At 40.1% G+C, this 27,031-nt stretch overlaps 1 protein-coding gene across 7 annotated transcripts in view; it reads right to left on the reverse strand.

Annotated features, from left to right (window-relative positions):
• The window catches only part of LRP1B (LDL receptor related protein 1B), a 1,334,345-nt gene that overhangs the window by 271,968 nt on the left and 1,035,346 nt on the right, over nucleotides 1-27,031 (reverse strand). For all 7 annotated transcript variants that reach the window (XM_075117809.1, XM_075117811.1, XM_075117812.1 and 4 more), the window contains 8 exons: nucleotides 25,722-25,850; nucleotides 22,050-22,169; nucleotides 16,098-16,211; nucleotides 15,692-15,841; nucleotides 10,462-10,584; nucleotides 8,081-8,200; nucleotides 5,197-5,325; nucleotides 3,984-4,106 (listed from right to left, as the gene is read on the reverse strand). In XM_075117809.1, the coding sequence (XP_074973910.1) occupies nucleotides 3,984-4,106; nucleotides 5,197-5,325; nucleotides 8,081-8,200; nucleotides 10,462-10,584; nucleotides 15,692-15,841; nucleotides 16,098-16,211; nucleotides 22,050-22,169; nucleotides 25,722-25,850 (1,008 nt within the window). The remainder of the gene's footprint in view (nucleotides 1-3,983; nucleotides 4,107-5,196; nucleotides 5,326-8,080; nucleotides 8,201-10,461; nucleotides 10,585-15,691; nucleotides 15,842-16,097; nucleotides 16,212-22,049; nucleotides 22,170-25,721; nucleotides 25,851-27,031) is intronic.

Below are 27,031 nucleotides of genomic sequence, written 5' to 3' on the forward strand. Positions count from 1 at the left end.
TAGTAAATATGGCAGGTGACCAGCTTGGTTTAACAGTGAAATCCTTGCTGATCTTAAACACAAAAAAGAGGCTTACAAGAAATGGAAGATTGGACAAATGACTAGGGAAGAGTATAAATATATTGCTCGGGCATGTAGGAATGGAATCAGGAAAGCTAAATCACACCTGGAGTTGCAGCTAGCGAGTGATGTTAAGAGTAACAAGAAGGGTTTCTTCAGGTATGTTGGCAATAAGAAGAAAGCCAAGGAAAGTGTGGGCCCCTTACTAAATGAGGGAGGCAACCTAGTGACAGAGGATGTGGAAAAAGCTAAGGTACTCAATGCTTTTTTTGCCTCTGTCTTCACGAACAAGGTCAGCTCCCAGACTACTGCACTGGGCAGCACAGCATGAGGAGGAGGTGGCCAACCCTCTGTGGAGAAAGAAGTGGTTCGGGACTATTTAGAAAAACTGGACGTGCACAAGTCCATGGGGCCGGATGCGTTGCATCCGAGAGTGCTAAAGGAACTGGCGGATGTGACTGCAGAGCCATTGGCCATTATCTTTGAAAACTCATGGCGATTGGGGGAAGTCCCGGAAGATTGGAAAAAGGCTAATGTAGTGCCCATCTTTAAAAAAGGGAAGAAGGATGATCCTGGGAACTACAGGCCGGTCAGCATCACCTCAGTCCCCAGAAAAATCATGGAGCTTGTCCTCAAGGAATCAATTCCGAAGCACTTAGAGGAGAGGAAAGTGATCAGGAACAGTCAGCATGGATTCACCAAGGGAAAGTCATGCCTGACTAATCTAATTGCCTTCTATGATGAGATAACTGGTTCTGTGGATGAAGGGAAAGCAGTGGACTTGTTCCTCGACATTAGCAAAGCTTTTGACACGGTCTCCCACAGTATTCAGTATCCCACAGCAAGTTAAAGAAGTATGGGCTGGATGCACTACAAGGTGGGTAGAAAGCTGGCTAGATTGTCGGGCTCAACGCGTAGTGATCAATGGCTCCATGTCTAGTTGGCAGCCGGTATCTAGCGGAGCGCCCCAAGGGTCGGTCCTGGGGCCAGTTTTGTTCAATATCTTCATTAATGATCTGGAGGATGGTGTGGATTGCACCCTCAGCAAGTTTGCGGATGACACTAAACTGGGAGGAGTGGTAGATACGCTGGAGGGTAGGGATAGGATACAGAGGGACCTAGACAAATTGGAGGATTGGGCCAAAAGAAATCTGATGAGGTTCAACAAGGACAAGTGCAGAGTCCTGCACTTAGGACGGAAGAATCCAATGCATCACTACAGACTAGGGACCGAATGGCTTGGCAGCAGTTCTGCAGAGAAGGACCTAGGGGTGACAGTTGACGAGAAGCTGGATATGAGTCAACAGTGTGCCCTTGTTGCCAAGAAGGCCAATGTATAAGTAGGGGCATTGCCAGAAGATCGAGGGATGTGATCGTTCCCCTCTATTCGACATTGGTGAGGCCTCATCTGGAGTACTGTGTCCAGTTTTGGGCACCACACTACAAGAAGGATGTGGAAAAATTGGAGAGAGTCCAGCGAAGGGCAACAAAAATGATTAGGGGACTGGAACACATGATTTATGAGGAGAGGCTGAAAGAACTGGGATTGTTTAGTCTACGGAAGAGAAGAATGAGGAGGGATTTGATAGCTGCTTTTAACTACCTGAAAGGTGGATCCAAAGAGGATGGATCTAGATTATTCTCAGTGATAGCAGATGACAGGACAAGGAGTAATGGTCTCAAGTTGCAGTGGGGGAGGTTTAGGTTGGATATTAGGAAAAACTTTTTCACTAGGAGGGTGGTGAAACACTGGAATGCGTTACCTAGGGAGTTGGTGGAATCCCCTTCCTTAGAAGTTTTTAAGGTCAGGCTTGACAAAGCCCTGGCTGGGATGATTTAGTTGGGATTGGTCCTGCTCTGGGCAGGGGGTTGGACTAGATGGCCTCCAGAGGTCCCTTCCAACTCTGTTATTCTATGATTCTATGAAAAGAAAAGAAATGAAATGCTGAAGAGATTGACATTTTGGGCACTGGCTTCTGGGAGCTATCCTCTGACTGTGATCAGACAGGATCTAGAATTTTCAAGGACACGGCAGTGCATATAGTTGGAGCATGCTCAACTGGTGGAACACCTTAGATCAACTTACAGCTAAAAAACTTTAGACCCCCATGAGACCCTGAGAGTAAGAATCCTACAATGATGTTATCTTTAAAGAAATAAATATTTACTAAATATATACACAACAGTATTCCAATCACTTTGCTGCCCTATAAGACTGATAGGCAGAGTCAAGGAATTTGAAGATTTCCAGCTCAGATGCTGCTCTTCTATAGTTTGCAGGGCATGGATAAAGAACAATCGTGTCTAGGAAGGGAGAACCATGTGATGGGAATAGGATTTCCAAAGGAAGGGAAATGCCCCCTGTGATGGTAAAAATACTGACCCACAAAAGTTAATGGCATATGAACGCTGCTGACAGTAAAGGAAGTCCACACAGTGTTCTCTCCGAGATGTCATGGGACCCACCACGGAGAAGGAGCTGGAGTCAAGGGGTAATAAAGTAGGCGCGCTGGTTGTCATTCTGTTATGGCTACTGTCTCTGTGGTATTGAGGTGCTTGAGCTGACTGTGGCAGGAGCAGGGTTGATTTGGTTGCCCCCTTCCTCCCCGTTTCACAAGGGAGCAGCTCTCATGCTGCCTCTTACAATGAGTGGTAAGGTGCATTTGGGAGTGGGCAACTTTAGTCTTGGTGATGTGGATTAAATCTTCCCATTCCTAGGAAAAGTTAACCATCTTGGTAACTGTATCACCTGCAGGATACAGAAACACCTGAAGATTCTGAAAGGGCAAGACCCTTAGGTACAGAGGGATATCAGAAGTTCAAATGCTCTATTTCCATCTAATGGAAAGGAAGAAGTACTTCCAAGTGACTGGACTGGACTGGAGGAACAAAGAGAAAAATAAGTGTTTATCTGGAACACTATGGTCACATTAACTTCCCACAACGCTTTATCGTATAATAGATTTAATACTACGGCATAAGGAAATGATAAGCATACATAAGGTTTATAGTACCATAAAAAAATCACATATGCTTCACTCTTAAAATCGCTTGATGTTCATATATATTTCAGTTACCCATGTATAAGCCATAGATGATAGAAATTTTAGCAATGCCTAATATAGATAGAAACCTCATAGAAGCCATAGATCATCTCTAACTGTTTATGTGTGTGTGCACACGCGCAACCATGCTCACATTCACATAAAGTGAGAAAGCATGCACACAGAAGGCGTTTTAGATTTTGTCTACATACTGGGCCAGATTACCAACAGATTGGGCTTGGACATTTTGTGCACACATATCTACTTGTATTTTGCATGCACATTAACTGCGCATTCACAAATTCCTGAGTTCCACATACATATATGTGGTGGATGCACATGTGTGTACACAACCTACTGAAAATTAAGCCTAAGACTATTGCAGATAAACACACTGGCATAGTTTTGAACAGGGGCTATATGCCCCAAGAACTCCTTGATGCAAAATGGTGAGGTCAGGCAGTCAGATACAGTATGTATAGAATATAAAACAGCAACAAAGAAGTTTTACTGCTTACTATGGCACAGTTTGTACTTTATTATTAGCCTGCAGTATGAACATATATAGATTACTGATAATGTATTTACTTCATATATTAACTCTATTAACTCATATTTTTAAAAAGAATCAACTATAAATTCATATAGCTTTTGCCTCAAATAAGTATGTACAAAATTGTGCTCAACAGGAACAGCATTAGATTACAAACAAATATTAAAACAAATTTAGAAAGTGAACAATTGTCTCATTCAACAGTAAATTAGAATATTAAATTTTCTAAAAATTCTTGTCTTCATTCCCTATAGGCTTTTAAAAATGTCTGTCCTATTATTCAGATTGAGATTTTTCTCACTGTTAATTGTTTAAATTATACTTGCCACATTCCAACGACTCATCTGATCCATCTCCACAGTCATCATCGTGATCACATACAAACTGTTTGGGAATGCAGACTTTATTACGGCATGTGAAAGAGTTCTCATCACAAGTGTTATTAGGAGCTAAGGAAAAAACAGCACATAAGAAAAATAAGGAACACGCAGAACAACAGGACCTACAGATACTTTACTTATTAGAAAAACAAGTGAAGTAAATTAACTAGTGCTCACTGATTCGCAACAAATAATCACGCACTTTGTCAGGCGCATATAATACCAGAAGGCACTACTTGCCCTCAAAATAAGGAATACAAAAGTAGATTCAAAGATTCAAATGTACTTAAAAAAATAATCAAAACAAGAAAAAACACCAACGGGGCAGGGGTACTTGGTAATACCCAGCACTGCCTCGTTGTGGGAAGAATGTTCTGCAAAGAATTCCTCCTGGTTACACTACTTCTGAATGACAGCTCTCTGTAACTCTCTGTAGAATAACCCACCCCAGACCTCATGCAATAATGGATACATAGTCAACTGAGAGAAAATTATCTGAACATTTTCAAATTTATAAAATAGTTTAGTTAAGCAAATACAGATAAAATCCAAACCCCAGACATCCTTAATCGGATTATAACCCATATACCTACAGACAAGAAAGTGGAGTGGTACCAAGAACAAAAGATGGGGAAGCAGCAGATTATAAAGTACCAGAAGTAGAGATGAGAATAATTAACATGACTAAATTATAGATACAATTGTATCTTACTCCTCTATGAAAACAGCTAATTTCTGTGATTTCAAAAATATACTTTTTTCTTGCTAAAAGCATGTAAAATGCATAATCAATAATAAAACTTCCACTGTTGTCTAATATGGTGAAAAAAGGAACAAATATTTATATTTGAAACATATACAATGTGTTACATATAGTGGACTAGATCCTCAGTTAGTGTCAATCAGTATATCTTCACTGAAGTCAATGGAACAATGATGATTTAATTAATCTGAGGATCTCGCCCAGTGTATGACTGACCAATCTCTACCCAGTGATGATTTACAGTATTTCATATGTTGCACCATACAGCCAAATACTCCATCTGGTAGTGGGTAGAAGGCCCACAGCGGGAAATAAAAGACACCAACAAGTACCATGAAAAGAGAAAACGTCAGAATATATTTTTAAATGTACAAGTTTAGCATAAAAAGCACATACCGCAGCCAGCTGGAGAGAGCTCATCACTTCCATTAGGACAGTCCCTTTCACCATCACAAAGCCAGCGCTGGGGGACACAGGCATGGGAACCTAGGCAGCTGAACATATCTGCAGCACAGGTTACCGATCCTGGAAAAAAAGCTACAGATTAGGGTTGCTAAATCCAAATTGAGTAATTTGTGTGAGGTTTATAAATAATAGTTCTAGGAGAGCGCTTTTTTTGTTTCCCTTTAAAAGAAAGATGAAAACAACAAATTATCCTCTGTACGGTACTCTAAAAATTCAGATGAGGATTGTATTCTAAATTAAAGGTTTGAATATCTACCCTTCCTTCTATATATGTTCACCCTATTCACACGGTCATTCACCTTTTTTGTAAATGAAAGAGGCAAGCTATCTTACTATACTTTATGTAGTGTATTCAGTAGAACAATTTTAGAAAGCGTAGACAGATGTTTTTGGCAACTACTGAGTATTTGGATTTATTGGAGAAGGAGCCTGATCCTGAAGGGGGTTCTAACAACCCTCAGCTCTGCTCATCACTGTCAACTCCCACGGCAGCTCAGGATCAGGCCACAAATCAGGGCCCAAATGCCCAGTATTGAACAATGAATGCGAGGTAAGAAGAATCCCAACAGTTTCAATGAATGTACTTCTTTTTCCTGGAAAATTCTTTATATTTAGCACTTTATAAGACTTTTACCAGCATAAAGAAAATAATTTTTCATTGCTAAGGTTGGCTTTTTCATGTTTGTTTTAAAACAGACTTTCCTCTAGAACAGATTTTTATTTATCCTTTAGTACTTATTAAAGACTTTTTAAAGGGATTGCTTTTATGTAATCCATCATTATTATGTCTCTTCTCAGGTATAACAAATTGGCATATATTAAGGAGAGAAAGTAGATTTCCATTCACGCCTTTGAATGTTTAATACAAAAGTTAAATGAACTCACAGAAATTATTTTATGATTCATTTTAATTATTTTAACCAAGAGGAAAAACAACTCATGTTGCTTTTATTAGACTGGCATTTCAAACACTTCTGAAGTTAAATTACGTTATGTTAGAGATAGGTACACTTCAAATGTTTCAGAGAACTGGGAAACCCATACGCTTTCTGACAGCCCTGTTCTACCTGGAAACTATTTGTCTCCTGCTCCTAAGATGAAATAGGGCCTTGTCTCCCACTCCACAGCATTTTGTCTTTAAGTAATCTTCAGAGATACCAGATAATTCTGTGACAGAGCTTTCATCCATAAAGGGATCTATGACCAATGCTAAGTCATAGATAAGGAAGAGAGGTAACATCTGAACAACTTAAAAAAGGAGTGGTGGCTTTTATTGATTTGTTTGGTCCTCCTTTTTTTCACTTTTCCTATTTTTCACTTGAAGTTGTGTATTTAGTGGGCATGCAGCCTATTGAGCCTCAGGCCATGAAGTCTCTTAGGTTTTGACAATGTACCATAGCAGATATGTCTGAAGTACCTGCCCCTTCTCTCTTTACACTGCCTTCACTAAACCTGTTGCGGCCTGAGGGGGGCAGGCGGCACGAGGGAGGGGGGCAGTGAGGCGGGGAAGAGTAAGAGAGAGGGCAATCTTGCTTGTTAAACAGATATCACACCAGATCCCTCTCTTTCTAGTAATTGTGATGGTAACAGATGAAATTGAGTCCCATACATGAGGGATTCTCTACTTAATTGCACTCTGGAATACAAGGGACATATCTGATTCCCCAAAACAGGTAAGATATGAAGAGCTATGGATTTTCAGAAAGACACCAAGATTCAGAAGGATGCTGGGGTTTGACTAAATATGGAAAAGACAGTATCTAGTGAAAATAAAAGAAAGCAGCAGGAAACAGCACAGAGACTTTTGATAGGCATTAGGCACCGATCACCAAAATATAAAGGTATTTAGAACAGGGGGGCCTCTTTACAGTGGTTGGCTCAGATTTGGAGAACAGGCAAAAGTTTGGTTCTTATTTTGCCCAAACTGGTTCACCATATCTACATCAGTGTGGTGCCTCCTGCTGGTTGTCCTAGGAATTAGCTCGATTCCATCCTGGAGCGCCCTCTGCAGGCCAGTGGCTCACCTGTCTCAGGCCCCCATGTCTCTCCTGGACCCCAGTGCCCCTTACCCTGGGGTTCTGCCCCAGCAGTACCCCTGCTGTGGGTCTCCCCTCCCAGGGGAATCCCCAACCCTCTCATCCACCTTGCCTCAGTGGCTACTGCCAGTCGTCATCTAGCCCCTACTCACTGGGGCAAACTGCAGTCTGTCATGACCACTCATCATTGGCAAGGAGGTTGGACCAACTGCCTCTGCCTATCTCTGGACTGCACCTCCTTTCCCCAGTACCTGCATAGGCCTTTATCAAGGCCTCAGCCTGGGGAGTTGCCAGGCTGGAGCTCCACAGCTCCTCTAGCCTTTCCCCAGCCCTGCTCCGCTCCGCTCCGCTCCGCTCCGCTCCAGGTACCCTTTTCTCCCAGACAGCCAGGCCCTTCTCTCTCCACAGCTAGAGACAGACTGACCCAGCTCTTCCCTGAGCCCTTATAACAGGGCCAGGAGTGGCCTGATTGGGGTGTGGCCCCAGCTGTGGCTGCTTCTCCAATCAGCCTAGCCTTTTCTCTCAGGAGCGGGGTAACTGCCCCTGTACACTACTTTATGAAGCCAGACCCACAAACTACACACTCCACTCACAAAAATGTATCTGCCAGAGGCAGAAAAATCATCTGTGCTCGAGAAATAAAGACAATTAATAGCTTATGGTTAAAGAGCATGACCTAAAGGTGCTGTACATTCTCCACTCCCATTAATTTCCGTGCAATTGCTCTGCACGTCCCAAAAATATGATGTGATAAAATAAGTAAAAATTATAGTACTCACCACAAATAGCATCACTCTCATCTAAGCCGTCTCCACAGTCATCTTCACCATCACAAGTCCACTGCTTAGAGATACATTTGTGTGCCGAGCAAGCAAACTGATTCCATGAACAGGATGAATCTGGGGAAGATATCAGCCACTATGCTTGTTATGTTCACAGTAAAAGTGAGTTTCCTGCATTCACTAGCATAATGTAAAAGCTCTTCCTTGCTTTTTAGAGCTGTAACTATAGATGAAACTATACTATAATTACGTCCCTTTGGAATCAGAACTCAGGATTTGTGTTGGTTTCCAACTGATTTATGTTCACTAATACTTGTAAAAAGGACACACAAAACTTTTAAATTAAAATAATTTAAAATTATTTTATGAGTAGGCTGAAGGTAAGAACTTTTAAAATAAGAGAACAGTTCATGCATTTCACATACATGTTTTTGCTATGGCAAACCACTTTGCAATTATGGTAATAAGTGCAGAGACAAGTAGTCCAATTCTTCAATCATTTCCATCATCTTTGTATTTCACTATTTAATTACATCTTGAGAAGACTTCCATGTTCTTTTTCTCATCTGGAAAATTGGTCTATATTTGCATTCTGTTGTTCTAACTGTTTACTTTTTTGAATACATTGGGAAATAACAATGCTCTGCTTCAATTCAAAATCAATCTGCAGTAGAATATCAAATAAATCCAGTTTCATATTAAGAATTTCATTTAGAAAACTTCAAGTCTCCTTTTTCCATCCTTCCCACAAGAATAAATGTAGTATGATTTAACTGATAGAAAAATAATTTCAAGATGAATAATAGAAAAAAGTCATTTATTACTGTCTGAATTATATTAAACATTGTTCACACCATTTTCTAATGGATAAGAGCAGTACACTGGAAAAAGGTAGCCAAAACCAAAAAAAGGCAAATGGGTTTCTTAATATTTTTTAAAGTAATGAAAAACAGAAAGCCTAAAATGCTTGCTGACAGGCTCAGCCTGGTAAATGGTGTCTAGGTCTGACCCTTCTGCCTTTCATGGGGTAGAGTTTAACTCCTGACCACACGATGAGTGGAGAAAAAAGCACACCGTGTACACAGATTTCAGGTTTCAGTCTGGAGCAAAAAGCAACTAGGAAACAAATGACTGTGCCATTGTGCTAGAATTTAGTTCTGTAATGATGAGACTAGATTGGTGAAATTGCAGAACATGAGGGGAAAAGACCAAATCTCATTATGATCATAAATCAAATTTTCCTGGGTCTGCAATAAAGCAATACTATAGAATCATGGATATTAGAGAGAGAAATTACTTAGGCCTGGTCTACATGCAGAGTTTGTACCAGTATAACTTTTTTGGTTGGGGTATGATTTTTTTTCTTTTTAAAAATAAGTTATACTGACACAGGATCAAGAATGAACACAGTCGTATCAGTATAAAGGTGTCTAAATACCGTATAGCTTAGTCCTCTCTCCATCCCAGAATAAGCTTTACTACTATAAACACCTTTATAATAGTATCACTGTGTCCAGAATGGGGGATTATACCGAGTAAAGTAAATTGTTATCGCTGCAGCATTACAACTTTGGTGTCTAGACAAATCCTGAATAGGTAATTTTCTCTATCCTTGTTTCCACTACAGGATTTTCATTTTCAATTGGAATTTGCTTTAAAAAAGTCCAAAAGGAAGTTGTTGCACACAGAAAATAAACAATATTTTGCTCTGAAAATGGAAAAAAAATATATTAAGTTCAATGTATGTAAATCCAAGTACTTATTTCACAAAGTTCTATAGCCAACCTGTCTTGAGGTATATATTCCACAAACAAAGATAGGCTAGGAAAACATTAACTGTCCATGAAGTGAGCCAGGCAGAGGGTTTGCCCTAGCTCAGAAGACCTGCTGAGAATGGAGGAATAGCAGTAGTAAAAGCCTTCTCCTTCTACCTTGATTTGGGCAGAAAATTGCACCATTTATCAAGTTACGACTATTTATTTCCCCTTTTCATTACCATGGCAGAAGCAAGCAAGTTTGTGTTTGGATTTACCACTATCTTTAGGCCAAGCTGAGGGGAGTCTGGGTATTGCCATCATCTCTCTCTACAAAGGTTGGACCTGAGAAGTTTAACAATAGACATATTCCCTAAAAGTTTCCCAGTAACTATCTATAGAATAAAGATTACTGATTTGCAGTAGAAAATTTTAAAGTATTGAATGCATTATATTTTTCTCTACCCTTCTGTCTGGATTTCAAAGAGTTCATTAATAAAAATCATTGAAATAAAATGTTAGATAAAGAATGAATACTTTTATATAAAAATATGAATTATAAATCTTCTTTTGCACATGCATATCAATGGTTTTAGTAGCTAGAACAAGATAAAATGCTCTTACCACAATGCAATTCATCAACTCCATCCTCACAATCTTTTTGTCCATCACACAGCCATGTGTTCAGAATACATCTTCCACTAGGACATCCAAAATAATTTTCTTCACATGTGTGTTTGTTTCGAACTGTGATAAAATAAAGAATGTAAGGTAAAATGGTATCTACTAGGTATGATTAGGAAACTAATACAATTCCACTGAATTTCTCAAAACTAATGGAAAAGGTTACTTTTTTCCAATTACCCCCAAGAGTGGCCTCTTTTTCAATGAATTTTTGATATTTTTAAAATTTATTTTTGTGAAAATATAGTTCTCTGAAAGGAGACAGATTGCTAGCTCAGGAAACTGAACTATTCTATACAGAGAACTAGTAGTAGTAGTGCATGTTTCCCCACACTTCCCCAACAATGTATCTCAACTTGACCGACAAGAGTATAAGGATATGGGGGTAGTTCAATCTAGAGGTCAGATGCTGAGCTGACGTAAATCAGCATAAGTCCATTGATGTCAATGGTGACATGCTCAACAGAAATATGTTTATTTATACAATCTGGCCCTCCAGTTCCATCCTCAACTATCTGCGGTGATCAATAGGATTGCCAAATTATGGTAGCATTATCTGTGAAATTCACTGGAATCTGAACTGACACCATCAAATCATTTCAGATAGGCCACTACACAGCTTTCAGATGGTTACTTTTGAAATCAATGTGAAGTTTGCCATTCACTCATCAGTGGAGCCTTGGTCGCTGTTGACCTTGGTTCGATCTGGTTTTCTTTATTTATTTTTGGGTGGGGATGGGATATATACATTCATATTTTACTTCAGTAAAGTGGAATGTTCTACAGAAGGAAAGATGAAAGTATGCATATTTAATGAGTGAATTCCTGACACAGATGCAAATACAAATATATTGACTGACACAGTCAATTCCAAAATCTCAAGCAAGTTTTCTCCCACTGAAAATAAAATTGGATTACACTCGATTTCAGATTAACTGCAGAGGTTCAAGATCACTCAGGTTCAATGCTACCTTGGTTTTCTACTTCCTCCTTTAGAAACTCCTGTTTTCACATGCCAGGATTATCTTTGTTGGTATCTTCTGTATTGATAAAAAATGGTGAAATCCTGACCCTACTGAAGTCATTGGGATTTCTGATACAGTCTTCAATGGGTCCACAATTTCACCCAGTGAGTCCAATCCTTAAAATATTTACTACCAAATGAAGGACCCAATTCAGTAAAGCATCCCTATTCAGAATAGCACTTGAGCACATACTTAAAGTGGTAGATTTATAACATGGAACTCATTATTAAGCTTGTGTTTAACATTTATTGCACTTGTGAACAGGGATGGATTAAGCACGAGTTAAAGTGTTGGGCCGCAGTGTTTACTTCTGTGAATAGTTCCATTAATAAACATTACGCTTCGCAGTAAATTTTTGTGGGATTGGGTCTAATGTTTGTTAAGAAGGAACATGAACTATTTAACCATAAAAACAAAACAAAAAAAAACAACCAAACACACAAACACAAAGCCTAGTGATCTCAGCACAACATTAATTAAAAAGGAGAGAGAAAAAATGTCAGCTAGACCATGAAGAAAGCCATGTTAACTTTTCCAACTGTATCAAAGAGATAGAGGGAGACAAACAAAATATCAGCAAAACAAAAGTTTCTTTCAGAATGATCTATCTAGATATTTATATTCCACTAATCACTGTAGCATCTGAGTGACAAATAGAATTTGACTTTGTACAGCACTTTTAAAATGAAGGTAACCCAAATGACTTCCTAATTAGTAGTAAGAAATGGTAGTACTAGGATCATGAGGAAAATGAGGCAATTATCATGAGTTCAGAAGAAATTCTCACATTAGCATTTCCCTCTTACACATGAGGTTTGCCCATCACTACTACCACTACCAATTAAAAAAGAACGGTTCAGACAGTAACTTCATATAAACATTTAAAATGTTGAATACTTGTCTAAAGTTCATCCACATTTGGACATTCTGGATTTTTTTTAAATACTCTGTTAAGTTTTCATAAATCCAAGATGGGGCCCCATCATCCCTTCTTTTCTGAAATAAGAACGTATTTAGAAAAGAACACCTTCCCTTGGTATTGAGGTGGAACTGTTTCTATTGCTCTGAGAGATATAAATAAGAGGACTTCTTGGTGTAATAATTCCTCATGAGATGGCTCCCTGAAGAGGAACAAAGCAGAAGAGGCTGGGAGTAGGCTCAGTATACAATTGGATAGACTATCTCATCAAAATCATGTTAGCACTCACTGGTCTTAGGTACAGAGTTCCATACATATGTGAAAAAAAAAAACCATTAATCAATTTCCAAAAAGAAGGGATGTTGCTTCTAGACTCTTGGGAGTGGGTTTACATCTCTTATCTGTCCTGCCAAAATGAGTGTTTTGACCTAGGAGCGAACTGTGATGTATGGGAAGTTGATGAAGATGGTGTTTTCTTATGAAAGTTTTGCCTCTTTCTGAAAGGTTAGGATAGTCTCTGGTGGCAAGAGCATGTAGGAGAAAAAGGTCTCTGCAGTGTATGAACTGGTTATCTGATATGTTTCCTTTTAGGGGCCGTAGGGTATGAAGTGTGGCTTAAGAAATCTTCAGTGTATGAAGGGCATCATCTGTTTTGAGCTAAAAAAGCCCAGCCCTTTAAAAGTCAAGTCCTCCACCATGAACTGAATCTTCAATGGGAAGATAGAACCCTGAACCCATAAGGATCTTCTTCTGAACCCATAACCATTCATCATGGTGCAGTGTTTGCCACATCTTGGGCAGCTTGTAGGCTGGTCCTGGCCAGCATTTGGCCCTTGGTCACCAGAGAGGAAGATTCTTCCCTCAACACAGGAGGGAGTTTGTCTATGAATGTCAAGAACTTCTTATAATTTAAAAAATGCTATTTGGCCAGCAGAGCTTGATAAGTCACAATTCCATATTGCAAACTAGCTGACAAGTACGATTTTCTGCCAGATAAATCCCATCTTTTAGGCTCATATTACTTTGGTGTACTTTTATTTGGTTGTCTTGACTTTTTAATAACAGCTGTCACCACAAAGGAAATGGCACCAGATATGAGTAAAATAATAATCGCCCCCTGCCACGAGCACAGGAGCTGCTGTGACCAGAGTCTGCCAAAGAACTCTACCAGGGTCCATAACAGCATTGTTGATTGGAAGGTTATTTTATCTGCAGAAGAAGACTGAAAGGCGTCAATCAGTTTTTGAATAGATTCCTGAATCTCCTCAAGGGCAAGTTGCAAAGAATCTGATACCCTCTTAAGATGGTCTTGAAACTCTTTAAAGGCTGTGGCCTACTAGGAGTGATCACAGCCTCATCTGGTGCTGATGAGGATTTCTCGTGGGGGCCAAGAAGTCAGCAGAGTGAGATGGGATCTCTTTGTCTAGGTCCTCAGACTGAGGAGACACCTGAGTAGATTGTTACTCAAGAGCAGCACTGTAAGTCTGTTGTTGCACCTGAAGAAACTGGCATTGAAGGCCCATGAATCGGTGTGGACATAAAAATGCTCAGTACCATGGGTAAAGATGGAGCCAGAACTACAGAAATAAAACTAGTGGAAAGTATTGGAGATTCTGATTCTTGTACACTTGGAGATTCCCTGTTGCTTTTTATGCTATCAGCACAGTATTGTGCAGCACAGCAAACAGCAGAGTGTAGGTGGAGAATGATGGCATTGACAATACCAGAGTCATCAGTACTGGTGATACCAGAGCACAAGATTGGAGCCTAATGGTACTGAGGAAGTAATTCAGGAAGTTGACAGTACCAAATTTCATGATGTGGAGGGAACTTGAGATGATGCATTACACGTTGGGACTTTTGTGTGCTGCTTCATTGTTGCAGATTCAATACCAAGATGGAATCAAGCCTCAGCAGTAGCCTTACGGGGCCACAAGGACTCTCTTGAGGTAGACTGGTGTGGGAAAGCTCTTCTTTTCTTAGAGGAGACCTTAGCTGGGGATCTGCCTCTCCGCGCCATGTACCTTCTTTGCATAACATCATTTTCAGTCTGCCTCAACTTCAGGGCTGAAGACGAAGCTGACAGAGCCTGAGATGATATAGACCCCATTCTGCCTGGAGTACTTTTAGATACCAACAGGTCATATACAGACGGGTCAAAGGACCCATGGTCTAAAGCCAGTCTCATCAACCGATCCATTAAAAATATTTGGAGGCGAGCCTGCCTGGATTTTCAAGTCCTTTGTGTAAAGGACTTACATAACTTACATTTACCGGGGATGTGCAACTCCCCCATACAAAATAAACATTCCTTATGCCTGTCATTAATGGCCATAGTATCCTGACATTAGTGACAATATTCATAACCAGGGGACTGAGATGTAGTACCTGGAAGAAAATAATAAGGATTCTCCTGGTAAAAAGGAAACCTACCCTGAAAACACTACACGTTTGGTGCCAAGCAGCAAACTAACTACAACTGGGGATTAGGATAATATCTACAAGGAATGAAAAGAGACAGCTAGCTGTACGTTCTAGGGGACAGAGAGCAGCTCCATGTCAAAGCCACAAGCAGTGAGACAGTGGCAAGTGGCCTGCTCCACCCTTTTATGCCCTAGATGAAGGGCATGAGTATACTCAAGGTATGCGCATGGCCCCAACAGACAATGCTAGCCAAAAGTCTCCGGTCTCTGACGTGCTCCAAAAGTAGAATATGTATACAGAAAAGCAATTAAAGGAGAACAAGATTAATATAATCACCAAAACAATAAACAGATAACTCTTAAAGTGGAACAACTCTCCTCAAAGCTTTGTACTAAGTACTTCAATCAAACACCCATGAAAGCAGAGGGAAAAAAAATCAAGCAACACATACAATTGACTATTAAAAGTTACTCATAGGCTTTGGGCAATTTTGCTGAATCTTGACACTTTAGACATTTTGATGATTAAAGTTCCAATTAAATAAAAATAATTAATGACAGACATACAATGGGGAAAAATACAGCCAAAGACAATGCGGTTTTCTTCAGAGGAACCTCAGCATTAATTAGTGATAATTTGCATACCCCCTTAACACAGATAACATGGGTGAAAGAGGCAACTTCTTCTGAATATCTTTACTTGTACATTAAACACATAGTACTGAATGGATACATATTTTTCATAGTTTCTCTATATCTCTAGTACAGATATAGATTATTATTATTTTTCTTTTCACAATTACCTGGGCATTTTAATTCATCTGTATAATCTCCACAGTCGTTAGATCCATCACATATCCATTCTGGTAGTATACAAAGTGAAGTAGAATTACAACTAATAAACCCTGTAGATTTTACTCCAAGCTTATAGAAATAAGTGCAGTCTGTGTTATCTGGAAAGAGAAAATAAAATACTACACCATCAAATCTATATATTTATAGATCGATCAATCGATCAATGTCTTGATACGCTTTGCAACATGGGTTCCCAGACTATATTTTTTAGGGGCTATTCAGCTTTCCTGAACATATTAATATCCAAGATAACAGTTAACACAAATAAGAGTTAATTGCAGATCAAATGTGGATAACATTTTAGCACTTTAAAGAGAGACAGAGACAAATGTGACAGAAAACTGAATTTCTTACTGCAATTCTTTTCATCTGAAGCATCTGCACAATCAATGAGCTGGTTGCATTGTGCTGATTTTGCAATGCAAATCCCTTCTGCACAGAGAAATTCTGTTGAAGCACATGTTGAATCTACAAAGTATATAGTAACAAAGAGAAACAGTTACATACAGTTTGCATTGCTTTGAAAGTTTATAAATAAACCACTCTTTTAAAGTAACCATGCATTTAAAGAAAGGTTAAAGCATGTATCACAAGTAATATCTTTATGTGAAAAGGCCTTAGAAAGAGATTTGTTTTATTTCTTACACATATATTATCACAAGAGTTGAGAGTTCATAACATTTGCTGGAAAAGAAAGAACAGGTGCATCAAGCTGTTTTGTGCATTTAATGTACCAAAGTAAGATTTTCATTCAAAATGCACATTGTGATTACAAATGCTCCACTAGGAGATGGCCTTCAACATGACAGTTTCTTCAGTACTATAGCTTTTGACATTTTAATATTATAATTAATTACAAAGATAAGCTAAAGCTGCATAAACTCTAAAATAGTCACAATACTTAATATAAAAATCATAATACTTTGCATTTCTTATAATCACCTTTCATGTGAAGATCTTGAGCACTTCATAAACATTTACTTATTACAATATTTTAGTGAGGTATGTAAATACAACTATTATTATTTCCATGTTTCAGAAGGATAAACCCATCAGGTAATGACCTGTCCAAGTCACAGATGGGGCAGGGGAGAAAAGAAAGAGAGGCACTGTACCAACATTTCAAGTACGTCTAAGAAGGAATAACGACACTTCAAGAAAACACCCATGGCTGGCCTGTGTCAGCTGACTGGGGCTTGTGGGGTTCGGCTTTTGGGACTATAAAATTGCAGTGCAGATGTTTGGGCTTAGGCTGGAGCCTGTGCTCTGGAACCCTCAGACCCAAGCCCGAACGTCTACATGGCAACTGTATAGCCCCACAGCCCAGACCCCATAAGCCCAAGCCAGCTGAAACAGACCAGGCATGGGTGTTTTATTACAGTGCACATATTCCTATAGTGTAAGAGTGCAGGAGGAGGTGGGCACTCGACCTACAACCCACCAGGGTAGGTAGATTTCAACAACAAAAGGTTAGGAACCATACGTTAATTTCTACAAAAATTCATTATAACACATAACTCCAAAGTACGAGTAACATCTGTTTCCAGCACATCTAGGACTCAGACAAGTGTTGAGTAATGACAGTAAGATGTTATTTGCCTGTTCACTTCACCTTCTCCTTGCTGAGGCTACAGAGGGGAGTTTAAATCTGATTGACTGTGGCAAGACAATCTTTCCTTTTAAATATCCTCATCCTTTCTCCCTGGCAACTAAAATCTGTGTGGTCCAGGAAACCACAAAAATCTTTTCAACAACGCCTAAAACTATTTTTAAAAGTAAAAGGATATAAACATATCCATGACAGATCAGTTACTACTTTTTATTTGAAGTGTATTTATCAATAGGGTGGACAACGTAGTTTGGATAATTCAAATAATAACTTCCTGAACCTTCAACAACCAACTTGTGTCTGAATTTCAAGGAAGGATGGTTAACTCTTTACTTTCTCCTCCTGCTCCCCATAATTGTTGCTGGTGGTCTTCTGTGTAGCTGGGGACTTCCTCAGTACTGACAAGACAGGACTAAGAATCCCAGAAAACACCAAATTTTTCAGAACTGGGGCTTCATAGCTGTGCTATACAGCATGGGAAGTATTTACCTGGGAGGCTTTATGGCTCATTTACACAAAATAGTTGCACTAGTTTAACTTAAACTGGTTTATAAACCAGAGCAATTAAATCAGTGCAACTGTCTGTGGACATTATAAACTCAGTTTATATCATCTTAAAATCACAACTTGAGTTAAACCAATGCAACTTTGTGTGTAGACCATGCCTCAGAGTCATGAAGTTCACTGTGCACATGAAGTTCAATGTGCACAGTAGTCCAGTATCTGCATGTGTTTCTAGAGACAGGGTACAAAGCCTTAATCCTCCTAAAGTATCAATCCTTCTATAAAGAGTGTTGCTGCTACCACTGGATGGGACAGAGAAGTCTCCCCATAACAATGGTAGTGGGGAGAGAAGCAGAAAGTCTGGGATAGGTAGCTCTTTAAAAGCTTAGCAATTTCAATACACTTCAGATACACATCTGAACTTTGCATCAAACCAGAATTGTGAAACTCTAGAGGTTCATTCAACATTAATAAGGAGTCTTGTCAAGAACCACAGGAAGCAGTTTGTGCATTAGATTTAATCTCTGGTGAATAAACCTCTTAGATTCATTTGGAAATATTCACTATCTTGCTGCCATTCATCCATTAAGCTTGGGATGAAGTGCAAGCCTAGAAACCAGTATTTATTATTTGAAGAAACAGTTGATTTATTTGTGAATGAATCTTGATAGGAAAAAAAAGAAATGAAAAAAGAAACAGCATATTTATTTGTTACCTTTGGATGTCTTTAATTATTTTATTTCAGCTTGCTGTAGGTTTACTAAAATGTTTTAAAAGACTGCTCACTAAGAGATAAATCCTGCATGTACACCAAGAGCTCTTCTGCAGTAGAACAGTGCATTTCTGCATTGAGTTGGAGAGAATTTGGGAAGACCATACAAGATGCTCACTCCCCTGACACTAGAGACCAGCTCTGTCAGGGTGTCAGCATTATTCCCACTGCCACAACTTCAGAGAGAGTACGAGAGGCCCACAGAAAATAATCTATTAAAAACAAACAAAAAACACCACTTCTTCAGCCTATGGGTTCCACAATCCTACTCAATTGTTACCAATGAAAGCAACACTAAACCCTGCATGTCTCACCTATATAAACAGAAGCTTTTTTTTTATTTGAACTTGATTAAGTGGTGCCTGCTACAACAAGAAGCTTTTTTAGGGGGGGGGGGAATGGCCTATCTATATCTATATATATATATCAGCTTAAAATCACAACTTGAGTTAAACCAATGCAACTTTGTGTGTAGGCCACGCCTCAGAGACATGAAGTTCAATGTGCACAGAAGTTAGTCCAATATCTGCATCTGTTTCTCCTTCAGAGATCTCCTTCAAAGATCATGGATGGATGGAAGCCCTTTGATAGATGGGTTAATTCCTTCTACCCTCCTATACGCCATCCACTAACAGCAATCCAGACAATGGTAGTGAGAAAAGGGTTAACGGGACAAATCTAGGGGAAGATATGAAACACTGATTTTGCTTTGTTTGGAATATTGTGTTTCTTGGTCTCAGACCCACCAACCCTATGGCTTTTTCCACAGACTATGAGATTTAAGACTTTCTAGGGCTATGAGGGGAAACCTCTTGGCCCAAGTAGAAATCCCTATGTGATTGGCTTCCTCTTCCCATTCTCTGAGCCAGAGCAGCTAATCACAGCTGTTGCCTCGGATAGATACAGCTCTCCCTTTCAGGAGCAGACAGGAGAGTTAAAGCAGGGTAGGAGTGAGGAGAGGAGCTGCTGGGCCCATACCATTTTCACAAGATGGAGGGGTAGTCCTGCAGAGACAGATCCCTGCAGCCTAGGTCCAGTTCTGCTCTCTCCTCCATCAAGTGAAAACTATATCAATCTGCCCTTGCATTCTCCCCTCCAAACCAGCACATTATTCATAGGAGGAGAAGGGCAAGGATAAAGCAGCGTCCACCATGAGCTACTGGTTTTTTTTCTATTCCCTCTTCCCTACCTCCTTCCAGTAGAAAAGTGTGTTAGCTCTCCTACCCTCTCCACCCTCTGCTCCTGCAAGTCCAGGCATGGGGTGGGAGGTGCTCAACACACCTCATTACAGCTGCTCCTTCCCTTGACCCAAGCCTGGGAGGGAGGGTTAGAAGAGACCCCTACCATAGCTGTAACTTCCCTTAGCCTACAGGCAGGGTGCAGGGCACAGAGTGAAACACTGGCGATGGGAGCGGGGGGCGACACGGTGAAGTAGGCTCAGAGGCACCCTGCTGGAGGCCTCATGATCTTGCCACACACTGTCCCAGGAAATGACAAGAAGAGAATCTTCCAAGCAGCCCAGAGTGATTGTGGGGAAGCAGCCAATGAGAGAGGCTGCAGGGAGCAGTCATTCAGGGTCCAGTAGGAGCTGGAGGAGAGAGGTCTGTGTTTCTGGCTGGCTGAAAGAGCAGCAGGACCATGGACAGCTCAGTGTGGGCAGGGACTGGGGGAGCTAAGGAGTTCCTGGTTTGCTGCTGGGACTCAGCCCAGAACAGTCTGCTGGCAGGGACCAAAGAAGGAGCTTCTGGCTGACTGCTAGGACTGAGTCCAACATAGCTGCGAGCAGGAACCGGGGAGTAAAGGAGCTCCTGACTAGCTGCTGGGACTGAGTGAGGGCTGCAAGAAGACAGTGTCTCCAGGGAGCAAGCCCTGGTGGTACAGCTCCATACCTGGGCAGGGACGAGTTAAAGACTGTATACCCCAGAAGGGATGTGTTCTGATGCACATATAGTATGTGAGACTCAGCTGCAGGGCTGAGTCACTGAAAAACTACCTGAGAAACCACCCACAGGGGTCACTAGAATTGAAAGATTGCAAACACACCCGACCAGAGGGGGGCACTCGCAAGAAATGGGTGCTGTCCTGTTACAGGGAGTTAGAAAGCAGGGAAAGAGGAGAAGCAAGCAGTCAGTATGGCAGCCACAGGAGGATGGAGGGGAGATACACAGAAAAGTATGAGGGCCCTTCCTCCATTGCTGAAGGTGAGAAGCACTGCCCCCCAATTCATCAAACCTCTGAACCCCTTACCTCCTTCCACAGAATGAACTGAGTTCTGGCCTCTCTCTCCTACAATTAATAATTTCTCCCTCTTCACTTCATTGTTTCCCCCATCCTTTTCTGAGGCACCACACTTTAGCACTCCCTTCCCCCTTCTCTGTGCCTTTCTCCCCTGCCCTATACATACACCATCCCTTCCTTCCTTCTTTCTGACTTGGCATTCATGTAAGTGATTACAAAAATATGCAAATTAATGCAAAACTAATATCTAAAAGATTTTGCTCTGATGGTTCTGGCTTGAGATTTTGTCATAATTATACCTCTTTTGAAACATAACTCAGGATTTGTGTTGGTTATCAACTACTTTATATTCACTAACATTTGTAAAAGGACATTAAAATATTTATAGCATATGTATTTTAAAAATATTTTTTCCAATAAGCTTTGGACAGAGCCAAACTGCAATATGGCTGGGGAGAACTGACACTGAACATGGCTAGTGCAACCAGCAACATTATGTTTTCTCTTCATCCACAAAGCTGCCCAGATCCAGAATAGAGAACAAGACATACCCACGCCCAGTATAACAAAGATGCCACAACACACATTGCTGAACAGAAAATCACAGCCACAACTTTTCCTGGAGGTTCCCACTGCCACAAAGCCCCATCTCACAAGTATGTGGGGCTTTTAGCCACTATCTATCGAACCCTAATAATAGTCACTTAGACTATGACCAGATCAGAGGTTTTGGTCATGATGTAATGAAAGTTAAGTGATTCCCAATTAGTTCAAGTAAACACAATTATACATGCAAACCTAGACACTCTAGGATACAATCTTGGTTAAACCTAGGACTCTGCCATATGTCAATTTTTTTGGCTGGGTTTCACTCTTTTCACATCACTTCTTTTCATCTAATATAATTTATACAGGAGCCATCACTGTGGAAAACCATCTGAGTCTCTTGTGAGCAGGTGGGGGAGAGAAGGAAGGAATGTATCTTCACCTACACTTACCCAGGAATATTTCACAGGCGTCAGCAAGCATTGTAATATTTCTTCTGATCTCTCTCTCTCAATCTAGTGCATGCACACACATTTGGTTTAGAGCCAAACCACACAAATAAAAGCAAATAAAAAGTATAATTCCAACCAAAATTACACATACATTCTAGACATAGATAGAAGCAGCTGGAATTTACCTTTACAGTCCAGTTCATCAGAGTTGTCACCACAGTCATTTGTGCCATCACACATTTTGTTGTTTGAAATACAACGGCGATTGTAACAAGGCCTAAAACCTCTCCGACAGCTTCTGTTTTCTGGTAAAGTAAATGTAATAGACATTGTATATAGAAATTTTACACAAATAATAAATAAGCACTTAATTTAAACAAACAAGCAAACATCCCAGAGACATTTCCTTCAGAAATGTTCACGGTAAGTTATAAAAAAATATGTGAAACTAATAATTTACTGTCCAACTGAAAGAAGTTGATGGACAAACACATAAACCAGTCAATTATTCTAATACCTCTACCTACAGAAAAAAAGAATTGTAAAGAAAACCTTAACTTTCAATGTTCAACATCTTGTGATGGTAAGAGTTTATTTTTTTTATTAATTTGTTTAAAACATCATTCTGTTATAAATATAACTATGTTTATATGGAATACACGAACACTGCTGCTCACCTAGAAACTGAAAAGATGCTGAATTTGTTCAGAAGCCAATGTCCTATACACATCTTGTCAAACATAATGAAGGTAAATTAAAGTAATAGAAAACATATTACTATTGTAACGGGGCAAGGCCAGATGGCTATAGAAAAGTAGTGGGAGATAGATATATTAACTCCAGGTAAACAAATCCCTGGTACCACGATAAGTTAAATGGCAGCTGCTCCAGGTCAATTAAGATACCTGGCGCCAATTAAGAACTTTCCAGAAGGCAGTGAGAACGATAGGTTGATTGGGACCCCTGAAGCCAATCAGGACTGGCTGAAACTAGTTAAAAGCCTCCCAGTTAGTCAGGTGGGTGTGGATGTCAGGAGCTGTGGGAGGAAGTTGCACTGTTGGAGAGACTGAGCAGTACACACCATATCAGGCACAAGGAAGGAGGCCCTGAGGTAAGGGTGAAGTGGAGCTTGAGGAAGTGGGGGCTGCTGTGGGGAAGTAGCCCAGGGAATGGTACATGTCATGTTTCTAAAAGGTCAGCTACCATAGCTGATACAATTAGGGTCCCTGGGCTGGAGCCTGGAGTAGAGGGTGGGCCTGGGCTTCCCCCTTCCCTTCCCCCCCAGATTAATCACTGAGACTGGGAGACAACAGAGACTGTGCAAGGGTGGATAGCTTCTCCTCACCTCCCTTGCTGGCTTATGATGAAAATGGCTCAGTAGACTGTGACCCTTGTCTCTAGAGAGAGAAGGGTTATGTGGAGGGTCACAGTGAGCCTCTGAAGTGAGCAAAATCTGCCAGGAAATGCGGGAAACCATAGAGACAAGGACAGCTTTGTCACACTATCAAATGCTAGAATTGAGAGGGTAGCTAAACCGACCAAGTATGTTCATGCATGGAGTAAATCTGTATGGATTGCAAAGAAAAAGCTATGGCATCAAGACTCAGAGCTCTGGTCAACTGACTTGGGTTTGGGTTGCGGGGCTAAAAATTGCAGTGTAGACATTCCCATTGGGCTGGAGCCTGGAATATGAGATCCTCCCCCCTTGCTGGGTTTCAGAACCCAGGCTCAGCCTGAGCAGGAATGTCTACACTGCTATTTTTAGCCTCACAGTCCGAGCCCAAGTCAATTGACCCAGGCTTTGAGACTTGGCACTGTGGATTTTTCTTTGCAGAGTAGATATACTGTACCATGTTTAATTTTACACATGTGAATAGTAGAGCTTGTGAAATTTTTCAAGTGAGTAGATTTTTTGCTGCAAAAAATGCAGTTTCAGATCAACCAAATCTGTTCATGAATTTGCGAAATAGTTACTACTATTTTTTTCTGGCGCAATTTACAATATGGAGGAGGAAGTCATGATGGTGACCTTAGAAATTTTAATTCAGTGGTTAGGACACTTACCTGGTATGTAGGAGACCTAGGTCGAATTCCCCCTTCTGCCTGATCTGGAGAAGGGATTTGAACTTGGGTCTCCATGAATGCCCTAGCCATTGGGCTATGGGATATTCTGGGTTGGATTTTCCTCAATCTCTTTCCCTCAATCTCCTATTGAAATTTTTCCACCAAGTCTAAATAATTAAAGTCATTGGAGAAGGGATGTGAGCTTGGGTCTCCCACCTCCCAGGTGAGAGCCTGAATCACCAGACTATAGTCATTTTCACTCACTCTTCAGGCTCAATGACTATTCAAGTATTTTACACAAAGTGGAACAATTTCAATAGAAGTGAGCAAGAGGGGAAACAGGGGAGGAATTATGATTTTCAGAGAGACAATTCATTTCCTGGTCTGCTTGTGGAGTGGTACAGCTCTGTGCTGCTCCATGCCCCAGGCAGATAGAAAAGTTATCTTGTCTTAACTGTTTTCCCCTTAACTATCACCAACATTTTTTTTGTATTCTGTCCGCTCACTTTCTTGTTTGCTATGTTTTTTCCAACAATCTTCCACTAAAAACAATTCTTTTAGAATTACCTCCATATCAACGTGGTGCTATAATTATATTAATTATTTTGATCATGTAAAATATGCTAGGGACCTGTCAACAAGAACTTAAAAACACAGTCCTTATTTTCTGAGTAGCCCACAATCAAAGTTTGACAGAACACAAGTAAAGATCATAGATGGAGAAAGGGAAGAAGAACGAGAGGGAAAATATAGTATCACAAGATAACTAAACCTTGATGCCTGTTATTTTTTATCTTTTATTTTATTGTTACCTTTCTTCAACCTCATTCCTTGTAAGCAAGATGGTGAAGTGAGCTTGAGGCAAGACAGGTGACTTGATACAAAGGTTTAGGGAGGGTGTAACAAATTTAAGGGGCAGTATAGATGACGGCATGAAGAAGTTTGCAAGATGAATCTAAAGGGATATTAAGGATGGCATTACTGAGGGAGTGAAGAGGGTGAGGAGTGACACATAATGAGACCAGTATGTAGGCAGAGGCTTCATGATGTTCAGCTTTGAATGTCAAGGAGTTTTAACTTAATGTACAGAATAATGGGCTGATGCAGTGGCTCAGCAAGGACTGTGACATGAGTGGGAAAGAGTATTTTCCTAACAACATTCTGGACAGACTGGAGTTGGCAAAGTGACTATCAGATATGTAGAAGGAACAGATTGTGGTAGATAAAGCTGGATATTGCAATGGTGTGGATGAGCAATTTGGCTGTTGGGACAGACAGGAAACAACAGATTAGAAATGTGGTGGAAGAATAACAATACTTTCCTAACGTGTGGATGGAGAAGGAATGATAACCCCTTTACCCATCCAGGATGTAGATCTGCTTAACAGAAGATAACGGAGTTATCAGCTGTTACAAAGAACTGTAGTGGGGAGATTTTTGTTATACTCTACACTTATCTTTCTACTTTATAATACTTCCATACTAGTGTTTTCCTATTTTCAATCACTGACAATTTTAATGCAATTGTATTTAAAAGTGAAAGATAAATCTACATTGCCAGATTAAGGCTGAGAATAAGTAGGAGAAGATTTTCAGGTTTAGGTAAGTAGCTAGGTGGATTTCTTTTTGTTTTTGTTTTAAGACCAGAAATAGATGATATAACATATGTTGGGATTCAATGTACTTAATGTAAGCCAATGAATATAAAAACAATTTGAAAGACATTGAATTTAATATGAATAATGATGAAATCAAATTAAGAAACTGAAGTGACAATGTTTGAGAACACTTACCACAATAAAATAATTTTTCATCCGATTTGTCCTTACAATGAGCAATGCCATCACAGGTCAGTTGGTAGTCAATGCATTCACCATTTCCACATTCAAACTCAGAGTAAATGTTGCATGTGGAGTTTTTAGCTAAACACACAAACACACACACAAAATACAAGTGTTAAAAATCATTTTTAATAGTTTGCATTGCACAAGGAAATTAAGCAATATACAGTCCAAAACCAAATGACTTTGTCTGTGTTTTTGGAAACTGTGAATAGAAAGGTGTACAACTAGAATAATTAAACTTTCAGACTGGACTTGCTACCTAAACATCCCACAGCTGCTCAACTGATCTGCAGTTTCTGTGGATTTGATGAAATTGGGGATGGACTAAAGAGACAAGGCACACAAATTCAATGGCATAGCCCAGAAAGCCAATAATGTCACACAATCATACATGGTAACCAGTGTTTGCTAAATTGAGTCTGCTGAGAAGTAAGAAGACAAAAGAAGGGCCATATTGTATATCCAAATGAAGTCCTGACTCGTGTGGTAGTAGAGGCCTAAAATAAGGGGACTAAGAGTAAAAGTTGGATAAAAGGGAACCATTTCACCCATTTCCAAAGAACACTCTGCTCCAAAGTCCTGAATGCTATTCACCCACCACCCTTATTCTCTTTTGTGGGCTGAGCAGGTTGTAGACTGTGGATATTTGCCACTAAGCTATGTGTGCAGAGGAGCTGAGTAAGAGGAAGACAAACCCAACCTCATCAAAGTCCTGGTACCAGAGTCATAACAGAATTAAATCATATGCCTGACCTGAATAATGGGAACTTACTGGGGCTAATAACCAACAGTATGAAGGGCGTCATTGCCAAGAATGTTAGCAACAACTAGTTTCTGACTGAAAGTTCCCAAAACCACAGTGAAGGCTTTTTTCTTTCTCTTCTCTCTTAAGAAATGAAAACCTCTGCAATCTTTTCAGCAGATGGAGCCTCCATGTCTGTCTTGTGAGGCAGAAGACTGGAACTTTTGTGGACTGGCTGCTCCAAGAGGGGCCAAAAACCATATTTATTCAGTAGACAGATCCACCTGATTTTGCTGAGAGGGAATGGAGGAGGAAAAGGAACATCGGACAAAACATGCACTCATTACAATAACTCCAACTATGGATTTTCCAGTGCATCATGTCTTCTTTAGTTATGTCTACACTGGAATTTTTAATAACAGTTAAACCAGTGCTAACTAACACAATTGTAAATTCTAGTGTAGACACTACACAAACACTTGTCCCAGGACAGACACTTTGTTGTTAGCCATTTTTA

This window comes from Caretta caretta, chromosome 11 (genome assembly GCF_965140235.1).
Source record: "Caretta caretta isolate rCarCar2 chromosome 11, rCarCar1.hap1, whole genome shotgun sequence".
In the NCBI taxonomy this organism is placed as follows: Eukaryota; Metazoa; Chordata; order Testudines; family Cheloniidae; genus Caretta; species Caretta caretta.